This window comes from Giraffa tippelskirchi, chromosome 11, assembly GCF_054371585.1.
Source record: "Giraffa tippelskirchi isolate mGirTip1 chromosome 11, T2T-mGirTip1v1.2.pri, whole genome shotgun sequence".
Classification (NCBI taxonomy): domain Eukaryota; kingdom Metazoa; phylum Chordata; class Mammalia; order Artiodactyla; family Giraffidae; genus Giraffa; species Giraffa tippelskirchi.
Window position 1 is genome coordinate 7,097,700 of NC_137285.1, and position 24,194 is coordinate 7,121,893.

Sequence of the window (24,194 nt, forward strand, 5' to 3'; positions counted from 1 at the left end):
GCTGACAGACAGAAGCAAACTGCTGGGAGGCAAGGATTATTACTATTATTATTATGATGATGACCAATACTGCCGGTGCTTTTTTTTAAAAAATCAGGCTAGGTTGTGAAAAATAAATTACAGAGAAGAATAAAATAATATGAAAGCTTTGTGATTTCAAATGTGTCCTGGTGCCCCAGCAGATCTCAAACAAGTTCCATTCCAGAGCTGAGATGTGGCGGGCGGTGGTGGAGGCGGGGCGGGGTGGGTGGCACTGCGCAGAGGCCAGGAGGGAAGCTGGCAGTCAGCGAGCAGAGGCAGCCACGGAGGGCCGCTCCCCTTGGGCCCCGCTCCAGCTGACAGCCCCCCATCCCACACCCTCACCCTGCCCTCTACAGCCTGCCTGCCTCTCCCCAACTGTCACCTCTGCATCAGGGGCTCAGGAAGGCTGGCCTCCCTGCACCTGACTCACTTCTCTCTCTCAGTACAAGATCAGCTCATGCTCACCTCCTCCAGGCAGCCTTCTCTGATACGACTTCAACCCTCCAGGCCTGCCCGTGCAACATTCAGGACACACTTTAAGTTAAAAAAAAAAAAAAATTATTCAATGTTTATCTGAAACTCTAATTTAACTGGCATCTTGTAATGTTTCCAGTTTTTGTGAGTCATAATTGACAAACAAGCACGGTCTATTTTTAGGTGTGCAATGTGAGGATCTGATACATGTACACGTTATGAAGTGACTGCCACAATGAAGTTAATGCATGCCTCCATCACCTCACAGTTACTGTTTCTCACTGTGTGGTGAGATCACTGAAGAGCTACCCTCCCAGGACATTTCAAGTGTACTTACTAGTTCAGTGTTAATAACTACAGTCACCACCCTCCTACATCAGTTACAAGATGAGTATGTGCAGGCATCCTGTATTTCTATTTGCTGACTCTGGTGACTTCAGGGGCTTCAGAGTTATATAGCAGCATTCACTCCTGGGGGCATTTTCTGAGCACCGAGTTCCTTTACTGAGATGATACCTGGACGGCCCGATCCCAGAAAACGAGCCCAGGCTTGTATCAAAAACCAGCGAGCTTCCAGATTCTACTTTTGCTCTTAGAGAACAAAGAAAACACTCTATCCATACCTGCTAGGTAGCAGGACGAGAATAAGAACTACCCTATGAGTTCCCACAGATCAACTGGTCTAAAAAAACAACCCCCAGAAACACAGAAAAAAGAAAACCACTTCAAACACCTCCTCGATATGGGTTCACGCTACGCCCATTCCTGTGTGCAGACTGTGAACAAACAGGTCAGGCCGGGAAGCTCACAGGGGCCTGGCTTGAGCCCTTTTCATCCTCAAAACCAAGAAAACAAACCACCACGCTCTTGCTGGTTCAAATGCATGCAATTGGCCCAAACTCATTAAAGGAAGCCCAGCCCTGGGGCAGCCACGCATCCTCTGCTGTCCAGGGTGGGGTCTGGGCTCCCTGCGCCCTCCAATCAGGGGGGGGAAGGGGCCTGCATGAAGAACATACTGCAGGTCCCCTCAAGGCAGGGGGGTGACAGCAAGGTGAGGCTGGGGGAGCCGCATCGCCCCATTCCATCTCACTCCACCCACTGTTGAAACAGACTTGCTGACAGTGGTTCTCAAAGTGGGGTCCCTGGACCCCCAGCTTCAGCATCACCTGGGGATTTGTGAGCAACACAGACTCTTAGGTCCCAGTCCAGGCCTACTTAATCAATAACTCTGCAGATAGTCCCCGGAAGAGAGAGAGAGAGGGACAGAGAGAGAGCGCGCCTTATTGAGGTGTAACTGACAAAAACAAACCACTCATCTTTAAGTACAACGTGATAAGCTTTGACACACACATAAATGAAAGCATCAGTGCTAAAGGAAATGGACATGTCCCTCACCCGCAAAAGCTCCCTTTCACAGAACCCTTTCTCCCCTCTGCTGCCCTCACTCAATCCCCAGGCAACCACTGACCTGCTCGCTGTCACGGCAGGCTCATCTGCACTTTCCCGAGTTTCACATAAATGAGATCATACAGCCGCACTCTTTCATCCGAGATTTTTCACTCAGCACAGTTATTTTGATCAGTACTTCATTATTATTGAGGAACATACTATCTTTATGGATATTTCACACTGAATTCACCCATTCACTTGTTAACAGACATTTTGGATAGTTTCTGGGTTTTGGCTATCAGAAATAAAACTGATGAGCTCTCATGTAAAAAAGTTGATGTACACTTCCATCCTCCTGCATAAACACCAGGGAGTAGACTAGCATGCCATGTGGGAGGTATATGCTAAACTTTGTAAAAGACAGTTTGCCAAGATGGTAAGAGACTATCTTCCACTCCCACCTGCAAGGTTATGAAAGCTCCAGTTACCCCAGATCCTCACCAGCACGTGTTATGCTCCATCTTTTCAAGCGTAGGCACTCTATGTGCCATGTAATGGTATTTCATCATGGTTTTAAATTTCTTTAATTACTAATATATATTGTACATGCTTATCTGCCATCTACGTAATCTTCTTTGGTAAAACTATGTTGAAATTCTTCTGCCCATCTTTTTTGTCAGGTTGTTTTATTTATGAGTTCTGGGAGTCATTTATATATTATGGATTCAAAGACTTCATCATATATGTGATCTGCAAGTACTTCCTCCCAGTCTGTGGCTTTTATTGTCATATTAACCGTGACACTCAAAGAGCAAAAGTTCTTAATTTCAATGAAGTGCAGTTTATCAATTTGTTCTCTCAGGGACTGTCACACCTATGAAATCTGCTCAATCCAAAGTTACAGAAATTCTCCTCCTGTTTTCTTCTAGCAATTTTACAACTTTAAGTTCTACGTTTAGGCCTAGGATCCATTTTGGTTAATTTTTCTATACGGTGTGAGTTCTTGTGGATTGAAATATTTTTTCTTTTTTTGCATAAGGATGCCCCATTATTCCAGCATCCTTTGTTTCTTCAACATGTATGTTTGTAAAAAAAAAAAAAGCTTTGGAGTAGAAATGATCACTCCCCTCCATCTGGTAAACTACTCATCCTTCAAAACCCAGGTCAGATGTCCCCTTGGCTAAGAAGCCTTCCCTGACTGAGGCCAAGTAGCTTTCAACTATCCTCTGTTACAGAGAATCTTGTACAGACTCTGGCATATTCTTATCTCACATGACTGCATTAATTCCCAAGTCGTTCTTTCCTGACGGAGTGAAAATTCACAGATGAGGATCATAATCCCAGTATCTAGCACAGGCATGACACAGGGAGTGATGGCAGGAGTGTGGGGGTGGGAGGTGACTCAAAATAATTTTTAAAATATAAAAAAATAAAATAAGTCAATAATCTTCTTTCTTAAACAAGGGAATACCACCTCTCCAGGCCCTGGTCATAGCCCCATCTTCCAGGAAGCCACCTCTGACTGTACTTTCCCACACTAAACACCATTTTAACAATATTTCCTAAGAGAACCACCACTGACTGATGTAATCTGAGACCAGGGTTAGGTGCTTTATGCATGTCATTTCATTTAATCCTCACAACAGGTCCATGAGGCAGACACCACTTCCATCGTCATTTTACCAAAGAGGAGACAGATATTCAGAGAGGCTAGGGTCCATGCCTGAGGTCACACATCCAGTAAGTGTCAGAGCCGGGGTCTGAATCTAGACAGCCTGTCCCAGATCCCACGCTCTTACCTCTACATGGAGCACCTCTTGGTTCCAGTTATTTGTACAAGACTCACTTCCCCAACAAGCACAGGCCCCACAAAGGCAGTCCTGCCTCCCCCATGTGACCAGCCCTGGCCAACTCTGCACACCAGTGGCAGAGGGACCCCTCGCTCATGGGGACACAAGACCACTCACACCCAGAGGGGCATCCTCCTTACCTTAGGCCACAGGCCCACGCCGAAGGAGCTGCTCTCCGCCATCTGGTGCAGGTACAGGTCTGTCCTGGAAACAGAAGGGACCAGAAGGAAGGGAGGACCTGACCACACTGGTGGTCTGGGAGAGCAGGTGGTCATCACGGTGTGTGGGGCGCCATACAATGCCCCAGGTGGCCCCCGAGCTGGCCTAGGGCCCTGGCCCAACTGCCCAAATATTCCTCACTTGCTGCCCTCACTGGGCCTTTCCTAAGGAAAGGCCTTCCAGAAGCTTCCTTACTCCTCAGTTACCCTGCTCTGAGAACTGGGAGCTTCCTCTCTCATCTCTCTGAAGGGTACAAGCGTCCCTCTGGCCTTATCAGGAGGCTCAGGACAGGTGGAGCCTCTCCCTCAAATGGGGAAGGCAGGACACAAACAATGGGGGACCCAGAGGCAAACCTTGCCTGGGGTAAGCAACCCTTCAAGCCTCATGGGAACTTTCCTCCTTCTCTCTACAGATGAGGAAACCGAGGCTCAGAGACAGGGAGCCCCGTGTCCAAGGATGCCCAGGAGTCAGGGAGGGGCAGAGAGGACTCCCCGGGCCACCCCCCTCAGGAGGCCCTCCGAGATGAGGCTCCTGGCTTCTCAGCTGGTTATTCACCTGGTGCCTCCTTGCCCTGAGATACCTAAGGTGCAGCCAGGGCTCTCACTGAGTTGAGGAACTTCTGCAAGGTTTGGAGTCTACTGTTCCTCGCCCACTCCCATACTGCTGTCAGAGTTTGGACCGAAATACCAGCACCAGAGTAGACATCCTCCACACCCCAGCATGGATAAAGAGCCGTACGTGAATTACCTCACTTAATCCTACAAGGTCAGTCAAGGTACCACTTCCACTTTACAGAGGAACAAACAGCGGTTCAGAGCAGATGACACTTGGCCAGGTTCCCCTGCCCGGGAGCAGTCCCAGGCAGCTGGAATCAGAGGCCAGGTTCCTCACCACTGGGCTCCACTCGGCTCTGGGCAGAGCTGGGGCCGGGCCCCGGGAGAGCCGATACTCATTGGCCTCAGCTGGCCCCACCCGGCCCAGTCGCTCACCTGAGATCCAGGTCCAACCCAGCTAGCATCTGGGAGAAAACCTCGAAACTGCCTTCCCCTTCGGGCTGCCGGGCCACGCGGCTCTTCTCCAGAAGCATCGTCTGCCAAGGAGAGGACAGACACCCAGTCACCACGAGGCCACCAGGCTGCCTCACCCAGACCCACTCAACTGTTCTGAGGCAACATTTCAGGCCCCAGCCTGGCTGGACACTTCCGAACCGGAACATCTGGGCCTTGGTCTTATTGATTCAGACTCCACGTAGGGAATTAACAAATGCTCTTTGATTAAGGAGCTCATTTCGATTAAGGAACCCAAAGGTAATCACAATTGACATACATAAGAGCCACCCTCCAACATACTCTTATGTAACGGAAGCCTGTAATAACTCGACCCAAATGGTGATGAATGTGGGAATTTCAGGGCCAGTTCAGAAAGGGGCTTTATCTGGCACCAGTGAGTCTGGATATTATCCCAGCTCCACATACAAACAACCCATCTAATAACCTAATCCTATTTTCTGTTCAAACAGAATGTTTGCAGGGAGGAAGGGGAGGGGCCCAGCGATTTTGGAAATGGGAACAAACAGGCCATGTGCTCGTCACACACGAGCTGCCGCGGAAGGCTGGAGAGCGTCTGTTTAATTTCAGCTTACACTTTTAAGACCCAACTAATGAGCGGCTGAGTTACATATTTACTCATGAATATTTCATCCCTGTGATACCCTGAGATGCAGACAGGCCAGTTCGCTCCAGGACGGGATGTGGGGGCACTGAGCGAGGTGGGGAGGAGCTGGCCATGCCTGGGGAGTGATGACCATTTAGACACATTCCAGGGTCCCTGCTGGAGGCATGGGCCCTGCTGAGTGGGGCTGGGGACCCTGCAGCTCTGGAGACTCCCTCCCTCTCCTACCCAGAGGCCTCACCTGGAGCTGGGCAGCCGTGACTCGGCCTGTGCCGTTAAAGTCCAGTGACATCACCATGGCGAACCGGGTGGCACTGCGGCTGTGGCCAGTGGACACAGAGCCGAAGGCCTGGAGGACAGTGAAGGTGGCTCGAATCTTCTCCACTGTGGGGACAGGGGTGGGGCATCACCTGTGGCCCAGGCGCTGCCACCCGCGCCTCTCACAGGACCCTGTTCTGGTCCCAGGCTCCAATGCAACCCCTGCCACCTCCCCAGATCAGCTCTAAGCCACACCCATTTCACTGCTGGGCTGGCCCTGTGCTGAGAGCAGAAGTGCAGGGGGAGCAAGACTGAGTCAAGACAGGGAGATACACAGACAGCAGATCGGTGCGATTTGAGTGACAAGGGCTGTCCCAGGGCCTCCTGGACCTGGTGGAGTTTAGGAAGGCAGGGCATTAATATTCTTAGACCTGCTCTCAGGGAACTCCCCATCTAGAGCCCTGCAGGTTTGAAAAGCCCTGCAGTCTTCCCACAACTATTTACCAAGTACCTCTCTGTGCCAGGAGCTATTCTAGGCACCTAGATACAGCCTAGCCCAATTCCCACCCTCCAACCCACACACACTTTCAGCAGACCTACATTCTTCAAGGGCCAAGGCTGGTGCCTCTCCTGCAGGATGCCCAGCTCCTAACCTGCCCCAGATGCAGACCAGGTGCTCAATATAACCCCAGGGAGAAGCAGGGTAACACAGCGGTTAAGCAAGTTTGAATACGGGATCTCCCTTTTGATAGCTACCTGGTTTGGAGCAAATTAACCTCCCTGTGTCTCAGACACCCCATCTATAAGACAGATAAGTACCTACCTACCTCATGTGGTTGTCATGAAGACTAAAAGATTTAATAACATAAAGTGCTTAGAACAGGCGCCAAAGGAGGTGCTGTTAATATTATGTTTGCTATTATACTAAGAAAAGCAGTATTGTTTGGGCCATATATTCTCAGCAGGGTGAATACTGCCCTCAAGAGGGCAGAAACTGGTTCTTGAAGGTGGGGAAGTTTTCCTTTCTTATGTATAGAGCACAGATACATACATACATACACATACACACACATATAGACCTAACTGCATAAACAGATACATGGTGAACCTCTGGCACTAAATTTTCATGGTGGGAGGTGATTACCAGAAGTAACATCTAAAAAGCCCTCAGAGAGGCAACAGTAGGTTGAAAACTCTGGCTCAGGGTAACAGCTCTGGAGCCAGCCTGCCTGGGTTTGAATCCTGGCACTAGGATGTATGAGCCACATGGTCTAGGCAAGCTGGTTAACCTCTCTGCACCTTACTGGACTCCTCTATAAAATTCAAGTAATAATGGTATCTTCCTTACAGGGCTGTTTTAAATAATGAATAAGTTAACTTGTTTGGAATGGAGTCTGGCACACAAGTCCTCAGCAAGCACTCACTACTATCACTACCAATACTGAATTATTATTATTGACTGACACTCTCTCTGTAAGGCCCAGCTCACACATCATTTCCTCAAGGCAGCCGCCCGCCCCTCCGCCGTGACCCCTCCTCCTCCCCCCGACCCTGCTCCACCACCTCATGACACAGAGCGCTGGCGTCGGGCACAGACGTGCAGCTGAGCCTCCCTTCTAGCCATCTGCTCCTCCTGAGAACAGGCCCTGCCCTGTCTTTATTCGCCAGGCCCTCTACACAGTCCAGCAGGCCGTGCACTGCACGAGGACCCCACGTTGAAGGGCACAGCATTTGCATCATACACTCGTAGGCTTGCACAGTTATCAGGATGCTGGTCCAGGACGTGGCTGTCAAGTGCTTAGTTCTAACAATGTCCTGGTGTTGATGACTGACCTGCAGATGGCAGTGAGTGTCTAGAGGAAGGAGACTGTTTCTAACTCACACAGAAGCACCTAGCAGACCAGGGGTGGCCCCGCCCGGAAGCCAGTACAGGGTCTGCACACACGCTCAGTGAAGGCTGGCTGACTGGATGTTAAGAAAGGGACGCCCAGTGCCTCCTCCTCCGCCTCTCCCTTCCCTCTTCCTACGCCACCCCCTCTCCATGTCCCGGCTGCATGTCACCTGGTGACCACTATACCTGAGACCCTGCCATCCACGCTGCCCGCCATCCCCACCAGGTGCTCCAGGACCTGCTCGCAGCAGGTGGTCTTGCCAGCACCGCTCCTGCCCAGCGTCACAATGCTCTGGTCTCTTCGCTGGCTCAGCAGAGCCCAGTATGCCCGCTGGGCCAGGGAGCTGATGTGGGCAGGCAGGCCGTCCTGGCGGTTCCTGGGCACCTGCGGGAAGATCACAGGCATCAGCCTTCCCACCAAGCCAGAGCCCGGAAGCACTCCACAACCAGCCTTGAGCCCAGATCTGCGTTCCTGCTCCCATCCCACTCTAGACTTCACAGAGATACCCCATCCTGCTCCAGTCTTAACAGAGAAGTTGTGCGCTTTTCTGGGAGAGCCTAGTGTGAAGGTCGAGTCCCACCACTGGTCCCCTGTGAGTCCATGCACAGTGTTGGACCCTGACCTGAGCCTGGGCCTGCTCTTCCTAACAAGAGGCCTGAAATAGAGCTGAACTCGAGCTGCGTTAGCTCGTGGGGTTCATCTCACTTGCTACTATGCAAATCACTGGACTGTACCTGACTGAACAAAGCAGCTAGATAAACGGCCCGATTGATTAATGATGCCTGCCATGGAAACAGAATGGGGCCTGGGGAGATGGTGGTACATGTCCTATGTATTTGCCATGACAGATTTCGATGATACCTGAAGCTGCTTCCACTTCCTTCGTTCATCCATCCACTCATTCTTCACTCAAAAACAAAACGTTCATTGAATGTCTACTACATAGCAGGCACTGGGGACACAACATTACTCAAAACAAATAAAGGAAATCTTTGCCCACCGTGGGGCTTCCTGGTGGCACCAGTGGTAAAAAAATCCATCTACCACTGCAGGAGATGCAAGAGATGTGGGTACGATCCCAGGGTCGGGAAGACTGCCTGGGTAAAGGAACGGCAACCCACTCCAGTATTCTTGCCTGGAGAACTCCATAGACAGAGCAGCCTGGTGGGCTGCAGTCCATGGGGTCGCAGAGAGTCAGATACAACTGAGCCACTGACTACACACATACACTGCCAACTATGAGGAGATACCGTTATACACCTGTCAAAATAGCTAAAAACAGGTTGTAAATGTTTTCCTTTTTTGACACTCACTACCAAGTTCTGGAGAAGAGGCAGCACAGCTGGAGTCCCCCCACAATGCCGGTGGGAAAGCTCCATGATAAGGCCTGTCTGGAGAAGAGCTTGGCGACTTCTTTTACAGTGAGATGGGCATCATACAACAGAGCAAACCCCATGCCTCGGGATTTACCCACAACAAATGAACACCTGTGTTCATCAAAAAGCCCTCTCTCTCTGTCACTGGCTACATTGACTGCATTCAAAATCATTAAAAAAAAAAAAAAAAAAAAAACCTAGAAACAAGGCAAATGTCCTTCAACTAAAGAGCAAATAAGGCAACCAATCACCCTAGTTTTAGTTTCGGAAGTCCCATGTCCCAGAAAAACCACTCCAGCCCAGGGAAACTGGGACAGCGGGTCCCCCTCTGAATGGATAAACAAAGCTATACAATAGAATAAAAGAACCAACAGTTCAGAGATGCAACAATATGAGTGAATTTCAAATGTGGGCATTGTGTGCATTGTGTTAAGTGGAAGAAGCCGATTCGAAAGGTTACACGCTGTATGAGTCAATTTATAAGACTTTTCAGAAAAGGAAAAACTAGGGAAAAGGGACAAAGGAACAGATCACAGTGGCTGCCGAGAGCAGGGCATGGGGGAAGGGATATCCACAAAGTTGTAGAAAACTTTTGGGGGTGATGGAACTTCCTGTAATTGATGGGTGGAGGCAGGTACACAATTGTGTTTGTCAAAAACCTATGGAACTGAACGCTAAAAGAGGTGACTTCAACCATATGTAAATTAAACCTTTATAAACACATTTTCATACATAAAAAAGCCCTGCCTATAGAGCTTGCTTTCATTTGGGAGAAGACAGGTGATAAACCAACTAATTAAATTATACTGAACGAGAGTCATTTTAAAGCCACGAGCCTGGATGAGATCACCAAAGAACTAGGCCTTTAAAGAGGGAGAGAGAAGAGGTGTGGGGATGGGGCTGACTTGAAGAGATCAGGGACCAGCTAAGGAGGCTGAGAGGGAGGGCCGGTGGACGGGAGGAAAACCAGGAGAGCAGAATCTGAGAGCTAAGGAAGGGAGTGACGGCAGGAGGAGGGGGGACCAGCCCCTGAAGTGCTGCTGAGGGTCAGGTCTGGGGACACCAGGGAACTGACCACTAGGCAGCATGGAGATCACTGGTGACCTTGAGAAACATCTGCTTAGCATGGTTTTTCAGGGAGAACGGAAGATGGAAGCAGAGCTAGCAAGGGCAGTGAAAAGGCACTGAAGGGAGCAGGGGACCAGGCCCGGCCAGAGGAGGCATCGGAAGCCGAGGATGCTAACTGGGTGACCAGTAGACCAGTTAAGGCCCCTCCTCAGTGGCCTGGCAGGACCAGGGGCACAACCCCCAATGTGGCAGCCCTCCCTCAAACCTGGGCCCCCAATGCACTGTTGGCCTTTCCAGCCCAAGCCCTGCAGGAACAGTGATGAGCCCCCATCCTGACACAAAGCAAAAGGCTCAGCAGGACCCCAAAGCTGGCAGAGTAAGACAAGCCCCTCACGCTGGCTGGACATGGCCTGAGGGCACAAGGCAGGCAGAGGGTCTTAGGGTCTGAGCCCCGAGCCACCTCCCACTTTGGAAACATCAAGTTCAAGGCCGAGGCTGTCCCAACCGTCAGCCTTCTCAGGCCTGCAGGGGAGAAGGGAGGATCCTGCAGACACACACAGGTACCCTTACGTGCTTGCACATGGGCATGCTCAAGGGCACACATACCCAACAGCAGCAGAGGCCTCTGTACACAGGTGTGCCCACCCACACCCCACACAGCCACAGCAACTCACTCCAACAGAGGCCTGCACCCTCCATGCATACACCCAGCTCCCAGCTGCTGGGTGAGCCCAGACCCCCAGCAAGAGAGGCCCCTAGCCCTGCCCAGACCCCACTCAGCCCATCTTCAAGGTGGCCCCAATCCCCTCCTGCAGGTCTCTGCTGCCACCTGGTGGCCACTTGAGGAACCAGGTGAGACCCAGCCAAAGAACAGAAGGTGTGGGAGGCGAGGTGACTTGAGGGGGGCCCATCCCCAACCCACCAGTTACAGGGGCTTAGCTGGGGCTCACAGGATTCAAGTTCCTCCTACCAGGGTGGGTCCTAATGCCTGAATTTTGAGGTTCTTTGACCCAGCCAGTGTAAAGGATGCCGCAATCCAGGACAACTGAGAATTGTGAGAACCGAACTTGCAGAGGAGGGACCTGTGACGGACACCTCTCCTGGGGGTTCCTACAGAGCCAGAGCAGGTGCTCAGCTTCTCAGAAGGCTTGGAGCATGGCCCGCCCAGCAAGGGAGAGGGGGTGCACGTGTGACCCTTGGCCAGAACAGCCAGGTCGGGGAGGGGATGGGAGGGTGACCTACTGGGGGGTTGGGGGGCATCCTAGAGAAGAGAAGCCTCAGGGAGGGGCTCCAGGCTACTACCTGCTCTTTAATGGACTCAGCATCGTTCAGGGGCTACGAATGGCTTTGTCCCATGGGACTCCAGGGGCAAGATGCAGCTTTTCATCCCCAGTTAACAGATGAGAACATTGAGGCCTAAGAGGTTTCGTGACCTTTCCAAGGCACCTGAGGTGCATTAGCAGGTATCCTAGAGGCCTGACTCCTCCTGGGCCAACAAGCCCTCCGAATGGAGCACAGATGAGATTCTGACCTCCAGTGGGTCTCCCTGCCTCCACTTCTGCCCATCTCTCATCTCCACCCCATGGCCAAGAGGATCCTTTCCTAGCACATGTCACTGCTCTGCTAAAAACCTCCACCAGGCTCAGAGCAGAAGCGGAGTCACTTCGACCCCGTGTGCGACCTGGCACCAGCCGTCCCCACCTCCTATCACCTCCTCCACACACTTTTCTTTGTCATGATGGGCCTGTCTTCCCCACGAGGACAAGAAGCTCCACAAAGGCGGGTTGATCTGCCCGCCTTCGCACACGGGACCCTCCATCATTATCTCAGTCAGGAGCAACCAGGTGAACTGAGGGTGAACTGAAGTCGAAGTGAAAGTGCAAGTCGCTCAGTTGTGTCCGACTCTGTGACCCCATGGACTACACAGCCCATGGAACAGGCCAGAACTGAGGGGATGGGGTGCAAATGACGGGGTTGCAGCTGCAGGCCTCTCCACAAGGTGGCGCCAAGAGAGTCCTTTTGCTATCACTGTGGTCTTGACAATAAACACCGTTTCTACACTCCACAGGGTGTAGAAACAAATAAAAGTAGAACCAAGGCTGTGTTTCCCAGGTCTTGCGGGTGTCTGGGACTCCCAAGGGTCCGGCCTGGGCTTCAGAGCACAGAGGGACCGGTGGTGTGGGTGTCACCCCAGCTCCTCCAGCTCCGAGCCTGAGTCTGGAGCTGGCCCAGCTTCCCATCGGGGGAACATGGCTCGTCTTGGCCCCCGTCCTCTTGTGGGTCTGAGGACTGGCTGAGATGACATGCAGAGGTGCCTGAAGCAGAGTCTGACAGACCTGACACCATCCAATATGTTCTTTCTCACTATCACTGTCTCTCATGCTCCTGTTGCTGTTTGTATCCGTTCTCTTTCCCCTCTAAGGAGGCGGGACCATGTGGTCCCCAAGGCTCCCTGATGCCCTGGCGACCCAGCACCCACATCTGCAGGGTGCTGCTCACAGACACGCTTGCAGGGGCTCTGAGGGCTTTGCTCCCCCGAGATGCCGACGGACCCTGGCCCTGCCCCGCCCCCGTGGCCCTCTCACCTTGGCTGCAGAGGGTGCCATGAGCCCCTGGGGCTGGAGGAAGATCAGGTCAGGCCCGGCACGGGTGTGAGGCAGCTGAGCCCGGTAGCGGTGCAGAAGCGTGTTCAGGACACTGGACTCATTGACACTAACCAGGGAGGCCAGGTCCTCAGCCTGATCCAGCTCGGGGGGGTTGGCCTGCAAACCATCACACAGAGCATCCTCTGGCCTCCTGAGCCCCCACACCACCACGACCACCACCCCCCCCAGCCTCTGCCCCCTCCCCACACACACGGCCCCGGTGACCCTGTTCCTGGGGAGCGGTGTGCTGAGGACTCCGCAGAGAGCGACAAAACCTACAAATGAAACAGCGGCATCGCTTCTCCTGCACTCTGTGCAACTGGCAGCCACCCCCTCCCCACACTGGTTCTGCTATGCTCAGGGCACCAGGAGGGGAGAAGCTCTGAGGACACGCAGCCAGATCCGTGTGCCTTCTGTCTCTCAAACACAGAAAGGCGGGTGGTGCTCGGAGGGCGTGTGCTTCCTTCCCTTCTGCGTCTTGTCGGGGACACTTAGGATGGAGGCCAATGCCCTGATTGCCCCATTTCTCTGACAGCCCGCTACACATGCATCAGTTGGAAATACTACACCTAAACCCATCTGGAAGCAAAGAGTGACTGCGGCCTCTCCTTGGGGAATCCATTTGAAAAACTTCCGAGCACTGTTTCCAGCTCCAAGGAGTTTCCTGGGCCTAATGCTCTGCGGTTTGGGTCAGCCCTGGTCTTTTGTGACTCAGTTCTTCTTCTGAGGACACTGGCCCTCTGCAAACTCCCAGCACTAGTGGGAGGAGCGGGACTGAGTTGGGCACAGGAGAGGAGAGGGGTGAAGGTGAACGAGGCCCACAGGGAATTCCTGGAAGAAGCTCTTCCTCAGGTAGTAGATGTAAGGCGTGGAAAGCATCAGGACAAGACCTTTTACTGCTTTCATTAGATTCTGACTTATTCTCACAAAGGTTCATGGTGTAGTGCAAAAATTATGCAAAACAACCAAAAAAGCAGAACCAAACCCCAAAGGCAGGCCACTGGAACCTATGCCATGGCTAACGGCAAGCTGCAAATTTGGCTCTCAGTCCCCTGGCAGCTAGGGTGAAAGAGGAAACATACGAAAGTCCATACAAAGGAAAACAATCACTTTCTCCAGCAGAATTCCCAGGCCCAAGACTGACAAACATCTTTCTTAATGTGTCCTTATAAAGGGGACACCATGGGACAGAGCAATGAAATCCCTTAACAAGACACCTCTAGCAGAGCAGTGAGTTCAACGGTGAACTTCCCTACAGTTCCCCCCAGGGCACCGAGGGCAAGTATTCCGTGCAGTCAAGTACGGGGGCGTGGGGGGGGAGGGGGAGGAGGCGGGGGGGGAGGGGGAGGAGGGCGGGTGGGCCGGGGGCTCACCCGGTGAACGTGCTCCTCATCCACCTCGGTGATGCTACTGTCGGCATCAATGCACAGTCGCACCCTTCCTGCCGGCAGGTCTGCTGTTCCCTCATCTGGCTTCAGCACCGTTGCTGGAAGACACCCCAGGGGTGGAGGGATGCAGAGAGGGGGGAGGGGGAGAGCAGGGAAGGAGGGGAGGAAAGAAAATGGAGGTGGGACAAGGGGAGGGGAGAGGAAAAAAGAGGAGAGAAGAGAGAGGTTGTGAGCTGCTGAGTCAGGCCAGGGAGCAGGAGAGAGGACCTGCAGGAGACAGGACCTGGGACACAGTGGAAATGGGCGTCATCCTCTTCCTTGGGGGCCTATTTACAGAGAGGGTACTGAATTGTGACTCCGATTCACAATTTGGGAGGTTTGGGTCTGACTCATCTGGGGCTTCTATCAGCTGGCACAGGCACAGAGTTGGCAGCTGGACGGCTGGGGGCGCTGTCCACTGCATACCTAGACTCAGGATGGCAGATAATGGCATACAGGCGCTGTTCCTCCTGCAAGAGCCCTCCAGACATCACTACTCACTCACTCCTCCCAGCCGTGTTCTGAACGGGACTCAGAATCACTTCTCAGTAGAGTCTGGTCACCAGCCACAAGAAATCGACAAAGCTGGGCTCATGAGATGAGATCCACCTGGACTAGGTTCCAAATGCAACACTGCAGAAGCCAAACAATGCTTGTTGCTCTAATGAATTAGCTAAATAATTACCAAGGCACAAACGCCTTTGAAAATAGCACCTAACAGACAAGCTACTGAGAGTGAAATGACACCCAACTAGTCCCCCTCCAAAGCCACGTCGCCTCATCCTAGTCCTGGCTGACCCTGACCCCTCCCTTCCTCTCGGTCCCCAGACTGTGATCAGGACCTGGCGCATACAGCCACCAGCAGTGGGGAAGTGAGAGGGAGACTCAGGCCCCAGATATGCTAACACCCCTAATTACCAAGAGTGAATCCATCCTTCTGAACCAGCCAGACCTTTTCTGCCTCATACCATCTGTCTTCAGGAGCCTGGGGGCAAAAGTCACATAAATTAGCTCAAGGGGGTGCACCCTCCCCCGCCCCTGTGAGAGGGGCAGACCCCTTACTTGGGTGTTTCTCACAGTATGTCTGGGACCAGCTAAGTCAGAATCCCCCGGTGCAAGCAGGGGTGATTATTTAAATGCAGAGGCCACGGCCTACCCTAGCTTTCCGAAAGGGAAGTGCCAAGGTGGGGCCTGGGAATCTGCATCTTGAGCAATCCGCCATTTATACAGCTCGAAGAACTATCTTGTGACCTTGTAAGCTCAGTGGCGAGGGGACACCTCTCATGGTTGGGACACTGCCTCACTCTGTGGAGAATCTCACCTTGGGACAGGTCAGATTCCCCTGCGAGGCCTCTGGACCCGTGCCTGGTCCCTCCTCTGGGCTGGCCGCCCCTCCATCCCTGTCCATCTCCCGTCCCTGCCTCATCCACCCCCAGGGACAAGACTTTCCCATCCCCCCTTCTCTGGCCTCTGCTTCCCCGCCCCCCGCAGCCCCCTCACCTGCCCGGCAACTCTGCTCTGGCCTCCTCTGCTCCCCTCCTGGCTCTCCGTTGGCCTCTGAGGCTTTTCCACGTGGCCCTCCAGAGTAGGCTGCCCGGGTCCTCCCGGCTCCATCTCCAGGGCCCCGGCCCCATTGCCTGCTCTGGGGCGGGGCTCCTCTGCTTTCTGTCCTCTGCTCTCAGGCTGGTCCTCCTTACCGGCTGTTGTTGGGGTACCCCCATGTGCATCCACCTCCTTGGGGGCTTTACCATCCTTCTCTGCCTTACCCCCGGCTTTACCCACCTCTCCAGAGGCACTCTGAGGTGGCCCCATCTTTTTCACCTTGCCCAGGGGCTCACCTGCCCTGTCCATGGCTCTGGGAGCCTCCCCCGCCTTCCCCAGCACTTTGCCAGTCTTCTCTGCCTTGGTCTGAGGTTCCTCCATCTTGTCTGACTTACTCAGGAGCACACCTTCTTTGTCCTTCTTACGCTGGGGACTGTCCCACTTGCCCCTTCTGCCCAGGGAACCTCCCCACCTTCTCACTGGGGCTTGGGCGCCAGCCCACTTCCCTTCACCTGCTGCATCCTTGGAGAGACTCCCCTTTACCACCTTGTTTGGGGGATCCCCTGCCCCCTTCTCCACTGTCCCTTGTTGACCCCCATCACCCGACCCCTCTTTGCCCTGGAGCTCCCCCTTTTTCACTCCTTTTGTCTGGGGGGCCTCGCCCCCTTTTCCCACTATGCCTTGATCCTTCTCCCCTTTCGTCAGCAGCACAGTTCCTGGGTCCCCAAGGCCCCCAGTTTGTGTCTTCTCAGCCTTCGGAGGTCCATCTGTGGTGCTGGCCTGGGGGCCATGAGGAGTCCCTGGGGTGTCCTCCTTTTTTCCCCCTCCAGGATCAGTGGCTGGGGGTGGGGTCTTGGAAGCAGGGGCATCGCGGGGCTGGGTCCTCTGCTCTGGTTTGGCTGAGTCTGGGTCCAGCTTGGCCACCATCAACAACACGTCACCCCTCCTGACCCCTCTCTTGAAGGGCAGGCTCTTTTTGGCGGGTGTTCCACTAGGGCCTGACTCTTGGGGCTTCTCGCCATTGATGGTCATCAGCACAGGGTCCATGGTCCCGGCCTCCTCGCCCTTCCTGTCCAGAACATCTGTGCTCTGGGGAGAGCCTGACTGGGCGTTCTGGCTCCCAGGCTTGGTGCCAGTGCTGGGCTGGCCAGTGGAAACCTCTGGGATCTAGAAGAGACACCACAACCGTTCTCAGCTGCGTGCTGACCATACGACTTTGTCCTTCACTCATTCATTCATTAATTCATTCATTCACTTCTTTAATCACCCAGCCATTCATTCCCTCAAATACCCTCAAGCACCTAGGGGCAATGAGCCAAACCTCAAAATCCTACATCCTAGACCTTGGCTTAGAACTTGAAGGCCAAGTGACGTTATGAAAGGAAAGTGGACTTTGGAGCCCAACAGACCCAAATTCACTCCAAACTCTGCCACTAACTAGCTGTGTGGGCTTAGGTAAATTACTTCCCCTCTCTGAGCCAGTTTCTTTACCAATAAGCTGAGGATCATAATGGCCTCTCAGGGTGGGTGGGCGGCTTCACGCTAACATATGGAAATTGAGCCCAGCACCTAGTACGTCCTCAGCAACAGGAGCCACTGTTGCTGTTGTCACTGATGCTGGTGCCGTCACTCTATTATCTACACCTGATTCTTCCTGTTAGGCCAGGAAGGGATGGGAAAGGACGTGGAGCCTGTCATCAGAGGACCTGTCCTAGTCTTGGCTCTGAAGTTCTTCAGCTGAGTGACCTTGGATGACATCACCTATCCCTTCTGAGAATCAGTTTTCCCTCAATGCAGGCAGACACCACCTGACCCTCCATATTTTTTGCATGCCAAGATGTGGAAATTTCAGAGAACTGAACAAAATGAGCTGCTGCTACTGTTCCTACTGCACAGGTGAGGGTCCTGCTTTGGTCCCAAGGTCCTTCACTCTTGGTCAGCCGAGACACCTAGGTACCCGACACCCAGGGGTCTCCGCTACCTGTTCCTCTCCTACATCTTTCAACTGCCCTGTAACACCAGCCCTGCCCACCCTACCAACCTCCAGCCAGCCTGGCTGTGGCCAGAACAGCTCCAGGGCCACCTCGGCCTCTGCAAGAGTCAGCGGGAGCAGGTCTACCCTGAGGCCTGGCCACACACCTGCCCTGGTCTGGGTTCTGCCATTTGGACCCTGCTAGTAGAGCCAGCTTCCCACACACCTGCGGCTGGGAATATGGGCCTCTCACCCTCCTTGTGCATCCAAACCAGGCCCAGGATTGTGCCGAGTCCACCTGCACATCCCAGTCTCCTTTCCCAAACCCAGGTCTACTCTCTCCCTACCTGGGCACTGCCACAGCCACTGAGCTGGTATCCCATCAGTTTGCTGCCAGTCGTTTAAAATGTGGTCAAAGATTTTAGCAGCTGCCCAGTCTCCAGCAAAGTCATTCAACACAGCCATCTGCCATTCGAAGCTGTTGAAGAGGAACCCCCCACCCCTCCGCTGTCTGGTCTCGCTGGCCCTGCTCGCCTGCACATTTCCGCCACACCTGACACTGCCCAGCTTCCATGCTTTCGTTCACGTTGGGCCTGCTGCCTGGAACACCTTTGCCCGTCTCCACTCATCCATGCTCAACTCATCCTCCTATACCCAGCTCAAATGCCCTCTCCTCGGCAAGTCTGTGCCTTAAGACCTGGATCAGAAAAACGGCCTCATGGACCCTGAAGCCCCAGAGCCCCATGTGCTCATGCAAGTTTGAAACAGGACCACATTCTGCGTCCCGTTCTAGCTCTGACTGGTGTCGCCTCCAGAGCATAGTCTCAATGCTCATCTTCGTAAAATGACAATAATGACGTGTTACTATCAACCTTCAGGAGGACCCTAAATGGCCATCCTGCAATATCTGACTTACCCAATAAAGAACCCAGTGAAGCAGGTTCTGAACTTCTCCCCATTCCACAGATAAGGGAGCAAACATAAAGGTGTTAGGTGGCCCAAGAGACAAACCCAGAGCAAAAAGTCACACAGGCCTCTCTGAGTGTAAAGCCAGTGCCCTTAACTGCTGAGCATTAACAACCTTGCTTGTCTTTCTGGGACACACTGGAGTATTCTGGGAGCTTAAAAAAATTCTGACCCTTTGGTGCCAATCCCAGAGGTTCTGATGCAGCTTGTCTGGGTGGTGGGCTCCTGGGAGACTGCAATATGCAACAGGGGGCTGAGACCCCATGGCTGGTGACTCAGTCTGACCTTCTGGGGCCAAGCAGGTCACCATCTTGGAAGGGGATTGGCTGTACCTGGCAAATCTTACCACTGTGTGCACCATTTTGAAAAGTGAGTCAGTGCTTTATTTTTAAAACCAAACCCCCACAGAGGAGACAGTAATGTAGGGACGTGCCTGACAAGATAACCCATCCTGGCCTCCATGCTGTGCATTTCCTTCCTGTGGCTTTTCTTGGTCACTGAGGCCCTCAGATCCCACCTGCAGCCTCCCAGTCTAAGGGGGAAGCAAGACATCTAGAATCACGGGGGCTGAGAGGAAGCTCACAGCACAACCATTTTACAGATGGGCAAACTAAAGCTGAGAGAATGGATGGGATCTGGCCTGGAGCACACAGAATGGTGGGGCCAGAGCTAGAACCTGGGTCTCCGACATTCGATCTCTTCCTGTTGGATGTTATTCCTGTCTTTCCCTGCCCCTCGACAACTGAGGTAGCCTTAGGAAAACCAGGTCACTTCCCAGAGCCTCACTTCCATTCCTGCAAAATGGTGATGGATGCTAAAAACTCCCTGCAAGGACTCTGAGGACCAAATAAGAACAGCGGTGCTGGGTGAGGGGAGAGGGGCCAGAGTTATTTAGTGATGGAGCAAGAAAATTAAACTGGCAGGAGCAAGCCAGGGCCTGCTGCTTCATAGGAACATGTCCTGAGGCTCCCCTGCTCCAGGCCCAAGAACATCTTGGCCCGTGGTCCAGACACCTGTTGTGCTCAGAGGCGCCTGCACACCCCGCAGTGACAGCCTGTCCCCATCCTCTGCTCAGCTCTGTTTCTTAACCTGCACATAGTAACGCCCACAGAGCTTACAGGCTCCTGGAACCCTTTCCTCGCCAGGCCACTGTGGCTGCCACACCAGCCATCTCACTCTCCAGACTGGCCCTTTCCCAGGCAGCTTGCCAAAGCAGAGGACACACAGCCTCTGGCTCTGTCTGCCCCCATACGGTCTCATGACCTTGAGCAAGTAAGTGCTTTAACCTCTCTGAACCTCAGTCTCCACCTCTGATAAGTGGGTATAATCCCATCTACCCCCGTGTTGTATGGGGTATCAAGTGAGCCCCTGAGCAGACAGTTGAGTCCTGTTGAGTAACAGAACACAGTAACCCTCATCATGACTGTTAACAGCAGCCTGTGGGGGGTCGACTTCGGCCCCCACTTACTTACGCCTGGTCAGGTAGGTGTGGGAACAGAGTCTCTCCACCCTGTCACCCTCCCCCACGAGGATGTGGCAGGGGTGTTTCAGCAGCTCAGTGGCTACAGGACTTCCCTGATGCAGCACAGTCATTGGGGTTGGACAGAGGCAGGTACATGGGGGAGCAGCCTGGCAAGCAACAGCTGAAGGGGTGTGGGAGGCAGAGCCAGGCTGGCCGTTGGGCTCAAGCCAATTCCAGGCTCTGAGGCCACCAGATCGCTCGGCCCCATCACTGAAGCATCCACTCTGCCTCAAGAGGGCACAGCAGAGCTGCAAGGAGATGCCCTTCCTGCTAATACTGTGATATGCCCCAGGTGCACTGCAACCCAAGCCTGCTTCCCTGGTGTCCAGCTTCACCATCCTGCCAGCGTCTCCTGGCCCAAAGCGCTGGAGGAAGGAGGGAGGTGGCCTTGGACACCAACTAGGATCAATCTGCAAGTCCTTAAAGCACAGGGACTGCACCTTGTCCACTTACTGCTTCCATCCAGCAGTGCTGCTCAGATCAGGTGGACACCAACCAATCAGAAGGGAGGCCATCTGAAGCAGGGTCCTGAGGTCCCCTTCTGCGCCAAGCAGTAACCCTTTGATTACTGGCTTGTGGCCATTCTCAGGAACTTGGGGAAGGGACGCCCGTGAGCATGGCCGCTGGAAAGCGACTGGGGGACTTGGGCCCATGGCCATTTACCACCTGGGATGGAAGGGTTTTGGTATTTTAACAACCAATACAGCAATAACTGCTGAACACCAACTGAACATCTTTCCTGCTTAACTGAAAACAAACTATACATCCTTAGCTAATATTTAGTTTTCCCTTTCTGCAAAAGTAGTGGTCAGTAATCCATCATACATCAACTGATACCATTCATTCATTCACAACAAAAATTTTTGAGCGTTCACCATGGGCCAAGTTCTATGCAAGTTGCTAGAGATACAGAGTTGAATAAGATAGTTCTTGCTGTTAAGGAATTCCTAGTTGAATAAGTCACATGATCAAGTAATTACTCTGCTGACCAAAATTAAGACAGGCATAGAGGGTGAAGTGGAAGTCAGAAGGAAGAAGCTAATGGGAGAGCTTCCTAGAGATGTACTATCTGAGCTGGGCTTTATAGGAGTTCAACAGATTATGTTAAAGCTAGGACACTCCTCAATGAGGGGACTGCAGGAACAAAGGCTGGCAAGTGACTCAGAGGAGGCTCACGGGACAGGAGGGTGGGTGCTGACAGTCACCTGGTTCTTTTCTGGTGGGGCCACTTACCTCTCGTTCCGGAGAGGCAAGAGCTGCCTCCTTCCTCAGTCTAGCTTCCTTGGACTCTTTCTCAGTCTCTCGGACCAGCTGCCTAATGAAGCCCCCTGGGATGACAGAGAAAAGGGGAGGTGGGGAGGATGGTGGAGGGCTCTTGTCCTCTTCTCGAATCTGTTTGGCAGAAGCAAGGAATGAGAGCACTCAGTGAATGAATCAGCAGGGGCAAGCTGTCCTTTAAGAGTCTTGGACGGAGCTGGGGAGGGGGCCAAGTGGACACCAAGTCCACGTATGAGAGGCCGCAGCAAAGCTGGCGAAGCCCTGGGAAGCCTCAGGACAACAGGTGAAAATGGAATGCTCAAGCTCGAGGCTGCTCCAGTTAGCGCAGTCTCCACCTGGATCCAGTTTCCTCATAGTATGGATTCGCACAGTGGAGCCTGCTGGTACCCTTCCTTGGTGTGGGACAGACCCATCTCTGGGAAGACCTGCTTCAAAAGGAGCTTTTCCAGTTTCCAGAAGGGGATGGGTCACAGGGAACCATCCACACTCTCTGGTCCCATCTCAGCTTGTAGTAAATAGATTAAGTAATTCACCACCTTAATCACTTTGTGCCAGGAGCGTGGTGAGGGAGGGCAGGGCTGGCAGCCACGGTTCATCTAAGGATCCAGCCTTATGGCCATAGCCCACTCTGCTGACCCTGTGCCCTGACTTCTTGATGGTCCTTAAACCAGGACCTGGGTAGCCAGGCACTCCCCAACGCGGGGCTGGAAAGCCTGCATTTTACCCCAGAAACATGGTCCAGGCCAGAGCTGACTGGACTTGGATTGCAGCTGAGACTTGCCACCTTGGAGATGGAGAAGACCTGGGACTGGATGTGATCCACAAGGGTTTGTCTTTATCCAGCATCACTGTGACTGCTCATGAGTTTAGAGGAAAAAAAAACAAACAAACAAACCTCTAAGCATTCTATGGCAGAGCTACACACTGGTTTAAAACAAGCTCCTTATCAAGGTCCTCCCTGAGAGGCTGGCAAAGACTTGATCTCCGCAGCCTTGTTGATAAAGGGGAATCTAAAGGAGACAGGAAACATCAGGAGACAGAGTAGAGGCCCAGAGATAAGGCAGGCCTCTGCCCAGGAGGAGAGAAGCAGGGGACACAGGAGGCTGGGCTCACGTTTCCTCTGCGCCTCTCCACATGGACTGAAACCCGCATTGTAAGAGTGAAAGGCACTCTCCTGGCCAGGTGTCATCCCGCTCCCTCCAGCATCAGTCTATTCAACATCAGATCAGCAAGGGGCAGAGGCAGCCAGGAGGCACTTCTCAACCACCCCACCCTTCAGCCTCCAATACATCAAATCACGTGCACAAGGGTGGGGGTGAGGCAGAGAGGAGATAACAGGCATGAAAAGAATGAGGCAGCCCTTCATGGATTCTTACAACAAAGACAACAGGGAAAAGAGCCATCAGTGGGAGGAAGAGCCTGTTTCCTGTTCTCCATAAGTAACAGAAGGCAGGGACCTCAGAAACCTATCCCCATGGCATAAGCCTGGCAGCCAGCAGCCCTGCCTCTGGTCCCCCTGCTTCCCCACCCACTCTCCCACATAAACCCCCATGCTCATCAGAGCTGCCATGAGGATGGTGCTGGGACAGCTGGTCTACCTTCATTCCCCCACTATCACCTCCTGAGGGACAGAGACCAGCAGCCATGGGAGGAGTCAAGGGCATGGTCACTAATGCCTGGCTAGCCTGGAGAAGCCATGGCTAACTGAGGCAGAAGATGGAAGGGAGCCTGGACATGCGCCAGGGGAGCTCTGGATGTCAGAACCTCTGCCTCAGGTGGGAGGGGCTAGGACATGTCCTTGGAGGGTCTGGCTAGCCTCTGAGGCTGCAGCCTGAGCCCTGAGTGCTACTTTCCTTCTGCTCCCACAGGGCGAGGCGTGATGAGATGGCCATGCTGAGGCAATGCCAGGACCGTGAGGTGAGATGAGGTGAGATGAGATGGAGCTCTCTGCCAGGCAGCACGGAATGCAGCTTTATGGACACAGGCAGCGCATGAGGTGATGAACAGAGACTGACCCATGGAGACACAGTAGGGAGAAAAGAGAGAGAGAGGTTAGCTTGTGGACACTGCCCAGCACCCATCCCCTCCAATGCCAAGGACCAGGCCAGGCACAACTCACTGTCATTTACATCTGGGAAGAATATGGTCAGCAGAGAGCTGCTGGCTATGGAGTGGACAGTGCCCTGAAATTCTTGCCAACCCTGACCCCACACTTTTAACTTTCTCTTGATTTATACAGCCAGAAAAGTATGTACTTGTAAATGTGTATAGCTCAGTGGCTGTCACATAAAGAACACAATGATAGAACCAGCACTGTGACCAGATTAAAACTATTAAACTTTTAAAATAAAAACATGGCGTTATTTTAAAATATATTAAATTTCAACTTAAAATATTAAAAATAATCTTAATTAAAATTATAAAATAAAAATAATTTTGATTAAAATTCTTTAAAAGCACATTTTAATTTGAAATATTCTTTTATGTATGATTATAGTATATAAATTGGAAGGACTGATTCTAAAGCTCCAATACTTTGGCTCTCTGATGTGAAAAGCCAACTCACTGGGAAAGACTGAGGGCAAGAGGACAAGGGGGCAACAGGGGATGAGATGGTTGGATGG

At 52.8% G+C, this 24,194-nt stretch overlaps 1 protein-coding gene across 14 annotated transcripts in view; it reads right to left on the bottom strand.

Annotated features, from left to right (window-relative positions):
* MYO18B (myosin XVIIIB) overlaps window positions 1–24,194 on the bottom strand; it is a 242,951-nt gene that overhangs the window by 206,827 nt on the left and 11,930 nt on the right. For 13 of the 14 annotated variants that reach the window (XM_081542931.1, XM_081542926.1, XM_081542924.1 and 10 more), the window contains 10 exons: window positions 23,420–23,580; window positions 21,526–21,684; window positions 15,791–16,999; window positions 15,209–15,275; window positions 14,237–14,349; window positions 12,804–12,980; window positions 7,960–8,158; window positions 5,866–6,008; window positions 4,943–5,043; window positions 3,875–3,938 (listed from right to left, as the gene is read on the bottom strand). In XM_081542931.1, the coding sequence (XP_081399057.1) occupies window positions 3,875–3,938; window positions 4,943–5,043; window positions 5,866–6,008; window positions 7,960–8,158; window positions 12,804–12,980; window positions 14,237–14,349; window positions 15,209–15,275; window positions 15,791–16,879 (1,953 nt within the window). In that variant the 5' untranslated portion in view covers window positions 16,880–16,999; window positions 21,526–21,684; window positions 23,420–23,580. Of the gene's footprint in view, window positions 1–3,874; window positions 3,939–4,942; window positions 5,044–5,865; window positions 6,009–7,959; window positions 8,159–12,803; window positions 12,981–14,236; window positions 14,350–15,208; window positions 15,276–15,790; window positions 17,000–21,525; window positions 21,687–23,419; window positions 23,581–24,194 lie in introns of all 14 variants that reach the window. The other variant, XM_081542922.1, reaches the window with a different exon arrangement.